This window comes from Rutidosis leptorrhynchoides, chromosome 7 (assembly GCF_046630445.1).
Source record: "Rutidosis leptorrhynchoides isolate AG116_Rl617_1_P2 chromosome 7, CSIRO_AGI_Rlap_v1, whole genome shotgun sequence".
Lineage (NCBI taxonomy): Eukaryota > Viridiplantae > Streptophyta > Magnoliopsida > Asterales > Asteraceae > Rutidosis > Rutidosis leptorrhynchoides.
Genome location: NC_092339.1, coordinates 132,862,461 through 132,868,926, shown reverse-complemented (window position 1 = coordinate 132,868,926; position 6,466 = coordinate 132,862,461). Strand labels below are relative to the sequence as shown.

Sequence of the window (6,466 nt, the reverse complement as noted above, 5' to 3'; positions counted from 1 at the left end):
GCGATCCATCCATTCATCCAATCGACCTAAAAAGCAAAAGGTATTATTAGGGTCCAAAATGTAAATAAGTTAAACCTTAAGGGTTCAAATAGAAAATCTCAAACACTCCTTTTAAAGAGGTGGTGGCGAGGATGAATCTTGTATAGCAGTTATAGTATATACTACTGTAACTGATGACGTACATGTGTAAAAATGCGATCCATCCATTCATCCAATCGACCTAAAAAGCAAAAGGTATTATTAGGGTCCAAAATGTAAATAAGTTAAACCTTAAGGGTTCAAATTGAAAATCTCAAACACTCCTTTTAAAGAGGTGGTGGCGAGGATGAATCTTGATCCACCATCAATCATCATCTATCAAAATCATTTTAACAAGTTTTATTTTTAGCTTGCTGACGTGGCCTGCTTGTTTGCTTGCTTCTCTGCTAGCGAGCTTGCAGCCATGGCGTCTCACTTACGAACACATTCTAAATCGATTCCATGTATTATTATCATCGTTATTGTTGCGTTTTCTCTGTTAAACGTCACCGTTTCAACGCACGGTAATTTTTCCGCTTTTATTTTTTGTTCGTTTAAAAGTGTTACGCTAATTTCATTAATTAGATTATTCGCTATTGATTTGCATTACGATGGTTATGCTAATAGTATTACTTACAATAGTAAGTAGTATTAATATTTATGCATCTGGTTCAATTTGGCGCAAGATGTGCGGTTCTGATTTATTGTGTAGCTAATGATTTGTTATATGATGTGAATAGATGACAATTATTGATAACTAATACGGATTAATTAATTTAATAATAATAAATAAAATAATCTGTAATACTTTGTATAATTGTTTGAAGGTCTAAAGAATGAATTATTTCCTGAAATCTTACGAGACGAGGTAGTAGCACGACTTCACCAGCTCGGAAAGGTACATATGTCTTTGAACATGATTTCGTCTTTTAAGTTTAAATCCTAAACTGGTATAGAATTTGAGTTTTGCTAACTTGTGCACTATGTCACCCCTAATATAAAATTATTAAATTAATTTAATGGATATTAACTGCAAATATTTTATTAATATTTGAGGGAAATTAGACATTAACGTGTGGCATAAATTAGCAAAATCCATTGAAAATTAGACCATATAAAAGCAGCGTCAAATGAGTTGGCATACTGCTTTGACGCCCCTGACGCCTCTAACGGGGCGTCACCCCTACCAAAGGGCCATTGGTCCAACGGTATCGAGGTGGCCCTTCCAACCTTGAGGTTGAGGGTTCGAGTCCTACTCAGAACAATTTGTATATATATTTCGTGGTTAATTCGTGTAACGGTGTGTGTGAGTTTGCCTTTCAAAAAAAAAAAAAAAAATATACGGGGCGTCACCCCTAACGCCCAAGGGGCGTCAGTCAAGAATCCGACGAAAAAAACTAAGGTGTCAGACTTTTTGTAACCAATCAGAATTAACCATTAATTTTTATATATTAATTATTTATTTATTTTATATTCAACTACCAATCATATTTTACCACATTACCCATCACAAATTTAATACTCAATTTTGACACTCCCCACATATCACTAAAAAAGAAAGAGTACCATTTGACTACACATCACCGCTAGGGATATATATGGTCTTAGGTTGATGGTATGAATATACAGGAAGTAAGTGAACTGCATTAACTGTATTAATTTTCATGTGGAGGCCACGTTGGTATTTGCTGATGTAACTGTTTTTGCTCTGATTGCCAGGTAAGTGATGCTGATGGCTATCTTGAGAGGACCTTCTTGAGCCCAGGTTCTATCAGGGCCGGGACTCTTATCCGTATGTGGATGGAGGATGCGGGTTTGACAACGTGAGTGCACCTTTGTCTGTCTTGACTTAACGTTTCAAGAAGCCTCAACTGAGAGTGCTGTTTATATACAGGTGGGTTGACGGATTAGGAAATGTGCATGGTCGATTTCAACCACCAAATGCTGGAAACAAAGCTCTTTTAATCGGTTCTCATTTGGTAAAGCACTCTCTTTTATACTTTGAATAACAATAACAATGTTTTTATGTTTCTTCAATTGAGTTTTTTTTTTTTTCTTTTTTTTCTTTCTTATATTTAGGGTGCGTTTGATAATACATTAATGATTAAGTATTTAAGTGCAAAAAATGGTTCAAAATCTGGAGTATTTAAAGTTTCTGAACGACAATAAGATATTTGATAATCATTTTGAATGAACTCTATGATTGATGTAAAATGAATACATTAACCTTATAAGTGAACAAATAAAAGAATATAATGGTTTGATAATTGTTATTGTTATAGATATAATTTAAGGAGTGTATTAGAGGAAATGGAGGTGCTGAATGGTTAAGAAAATATTTCAACCCTGAATGGTTCAACATCATTTGTCAGTTCATAAACAAATGCACTGAATGTTAAACGGTTCAACATTCAACCATTTAATTAAGAGGCAGTCAAACTCACCCTTAGTAGTTCTCCTTTTGTCAATAGGATACTGTTGTTGATGCTGGCATGTTTGATGGTGCGCTTGGGATAGTAACAGCGATATCGGCTTTAAAAGTTTTGAATGTCACAGGAAGGTTAAGGTATCTTAGGCATCCAGTTGAAGTAAGTTTAAATTCTGTATCTGTATATTTATAAAAAAAAAACTTCAAATTTTAAATATTGTCAATCTTACACTTGAAAAATACTGCAGGTAATTGCATTTAGCGATGAAGAAGGAGTTAGATTTCAATCAACATTTCTAGGTAGTGCAGCTATTGCAGGTGTACTACCTGTTTCAACATTGCAAATACCTGACAAAAAGTACATTTTTTTATTTATTTTACTTTTAATCTTATATCCAATTTATGGCAATTTATCAGTTCAGTGAAACTTACAGATATAATTATTCAGTGGCTTGACAGTGCAAAATGTTTTGAAGGAGAACTTGATTGAAACTACAGAAGAAAACCTCAAGCGGCTCAAATACGAACCTGATTCTGTTTTGGGCTACATAGAGGTAACAAGTTCATATTCAAATTCTCATAATATCCTTTTTTTAATTAACTAAGAACGCCCTTCTTTTAAGTTTTATATTCTTATATATATATATATATATATATATATATATATATATATATATATATATATATATATATATATATATATATATATATATATATATATATATATATATATATATATATATATATATATATGTGCAGGTTCACATCGAACAGGGACCTGTACTGGAATCTATAGGTCTTCCTCTTGCTGTGGTAAAAGGTATTGCTGGACAGTCACGATTAAAGGTATGTATTTCATTGAAATTAAATTAGTTTTTAGTGATACTATTATAAATAAATATCATGAAAAAGGAGGAAAAAAAAAATGTACTGTTTTATTGTGTATATTTTAAATTACCCGTTCTGGTCCGACCCTTGTCTGACCCGCCCATTTTGCCAGATGTAATATATACGCATGGGTTTATATTGCAGGTGACAGTGAAAGGATCGCAAGGACATGCAGGAACGGTACCCATGTCTATGCGCCAAGACCCGATGGTTGCTGCAGCTGAATTAATCGTATCTTTAGAAAGCCTATGTAAACGTCCACACGATTTTATATCAAGTGACGGTCCAGATGGACATTGCAATGCGTTCTCCATTAAATCTCTTGCTGGATCTCTTGTTTGTACTGTCGGTGAGATATCAACTTGGCCCAGTGCAAGTAATGTTATTCCAGGCCAGGCAAGTACACTACTTCGCTTGGTGGGCCTAATGTAGACTAGTGGAGTATTCATATCAAGTTATTTACTTATTCATATATGATGTTTGTAGGTGACATTTACAGTCGATATTCGTACTATTGATGACACAGGAAGGGAGGCTGTAATATATGAACTGTCGAATCAGATGCACACTATATGTGATCGTCGTTCCGTTTCTTGTTTGATGGAGCGTAAGGTGCATTTTTGCACTCCGTTTTTATATTATTACTAGAGGTGGCAAAGTGAGTGGGTTAGGTAATGGGTTAGAAGTTAAAACAAGAAATTGCTTTTATGCTTTGGGTGTGCTTGACCAAATACTTATTGTCAAAAAAAATTAGGTATTGCTTATATGGTTGTCTCAGTTATGATTACGATAATAAATTTTGTAGTGGTCAGGGGCGATCTTAAGTAGGGACAAGGGGGGCGCCCGCCCCCAGTCGATTTTGAAATTTTAGTGTAAAAACTTTTGGATTTTTCGACTTTGCCCCGCATGGATTTTTTTTGCCCCAAAACCTATATATTTTGACTCAACTTTCAAATTTTGCCAATTTGCCCCAAAACCTTCAAATTTTGCCCACAAACCTTCAAAATTTGCCTAAAAACCTGGTTCCGCCATTGGTTGTGGTATTTACTTAATATTCTATATAAAACAACATAAGAGGTTTTCTGGATTAAATAATACAATATGGGCGACTTTCAAATCGTTTGCCCCATTTAACTTATTATTTGTAACTTGTAAGCTATAATCTGTAATTTTGCCCATTTGACCCCTGTATGAAGTAAAAGATTGTCCATAATGGGTTGAGATTGCCACCTCATTTTTTTTCTTTTTTTGTGCATACCACACGTGACAATGTGGTAATTCTATAGCTCATGTTGTTGAGGATTTGTTGCAGCATGACGCGGATGCTATAAGTTGTGACGGTGGATTAAATTCACAGCTGAAAACTGCATCGTATGCTGCATTAAAGCGTATGACAGGTAAGGACATTGGTGATGTTCCGGTACTCATGAGTGGTGCGGGACATGATGCAATGGCTATGTCTCATTTGACCAAGGTTCGTTCTCTTATCTTCTAGTTCAATACATGATGTGGCATGTTTTTTTAGAAATAGTTCAATAGATGACGCGAGTGTAGAACACTAGAACTTACCGTCTCTTTTTTGTTGAATAGGTTGGCATGTTATTTGTTCGATGTCGTGGAGGAATAAGTCACTCCCCAGAAGAACATGTATTAGACGACGATGTTTGGGCAGCTGGTTTAGCAATTCACGCGTTCCTGGAGACTAACTTGTAGGTGCAGTTGCATTCCCCTGTATGTAATTTGTGTTATATCAGAATTAGGCATTAGTGATTAGTGAATTAGTCATCAGATGCCTTTGTGTATATATATGGACTTCATCATAAGTAATATTCAGCAATGATTAGTTTCATTGCTTTATTCGTACATTTTTGATTATTGATACATTTTAGTCTCACTATGTGTTCTTATGAGGTGCTGATTCATAATTATTGCCTAGTCGTGCTTAGGAACCAATTAATATCATGTATAGCTGTTTATGTTATGTGATCCAGTTGATTTTAAGTAACTAGTTCAAACTTATATTTTCAAATTAATAACTAGTGTTGGGCTAACTAGTATTGGGCTAGCCTGCGTTGTTGGGCCCAATATTTTGCAACTGGTAGCGCCCACCTTTTTTGACCATGGGAGTAGTTTATTACTGTAATTAAACGACAGTTGAGCACACAAAAATTAAATTTGTAGTGTAGGCAAAAGGGGTGGAACATGTTTTAAAAACATTTGCAACATCACCGCACACTTAGACCAACCACGTTGAAGCATGACTTACGGAGTTTTGTAGTACTCCGTATATACTAGTGGGGTGGGGCGGGGCCCAGCTTGTTCGGGCAAGTGGGTGTTTCTACAGCCCGTTTGACTTGGGCATTTCTACAGTCCGTTTGACGTACGATCCGAAGGTTATTTGGTTTCTACCGTTCGGATAGCCAATGAGATTTTTTTTTCTTTTTTTGTTTTTTTTTTGGCAAAAAAAAAAAAAAAAAAAAAAAAAAAAAAAAAAAAAAACAAACCAAGCCATCAAAGTAATAGCTTAGCACATTACAAAACAAGCACTCTTGTATTCCATTATAACATTGGAAGAGGCTAAAAAGAAAATACAAGTAAAAGAGCAATAAACAAGTTAATTACATCACCTTGGACTACTACCAACTTTGAAATGTAAAAAAAACAGTGAGCATGAATCTGTGACGAGGGTTGCGATCAAAGGAGAGCCCATGGGTTCGAGTCCCAAACATAAAATTGATGAGGATAACAAATCTTTGCGTTCGTTGCCCATTCGAAAGACTTTATTTTGCCTTTCTTCACAATAGTGGACCAACAAGTAAACTCGCTATTAAATAAAGCTTTGTTCCTGGCGAGCCAAATAAACCATAAAGTAGCCGGGCCCAAGGTCGCAAAATTCGCTATTCGGGGATTAATCGGTCAGGACTTTGGAATGATTAATCGGCAATTCGGGGATTAATCGGATTGTACTGTATACATTTGAATGTTAAATTTTAAAAATTACATGTGTAACTATAGAAAAAACCATAAATATAACATAATTGTCTAAAATTGTTTATTTTTCTTCAAAACTATAAAATTCTAGTTTAAATTCAAGTTAAAATGTTTACTATTTTTGACTTTGACTGACTTTGA

General features: G+C 34.8%; 1 protein-coding gene across 1 annotated transcript; it reads left to right on the top strand.

Annotated features, from left to right (window-relative positions):
• The first annotated feature begins 352 nt into the window (after window positions 1–352).
• LOC139857413 (allantoate deiminase 2) lies at window positions 353–5,280 on the top strand. The gene is made up of 12 exons (XM_071846163.1): window positions 353–542; window positions 846–916; window positions 1,738–1,841; window positions 1,913–1,997; window positions 2,490–2,606; window positions 2,695–2,804; window positions 2,895–3,000; window positions 3,206–3,292; window positions 3,479–3,730; window positions 3,821–3,946; window positions 4,647–4,808; window positions 4,925–5,280. Exons 1-12 carry the CDS (start codon window positions 443–445, stop codon window positions 5,045–5,047), a joined length of 1,443 nt encoding a protein of 480 aa, XP_071702264.1. The 5' UTR covers window positions 353–442; the 3' UTR covers window positions 5,048–5,280.
• The last annotated feature ends 1,186 nt before the right edge of the window (window positions 5,281–6,466 follow it).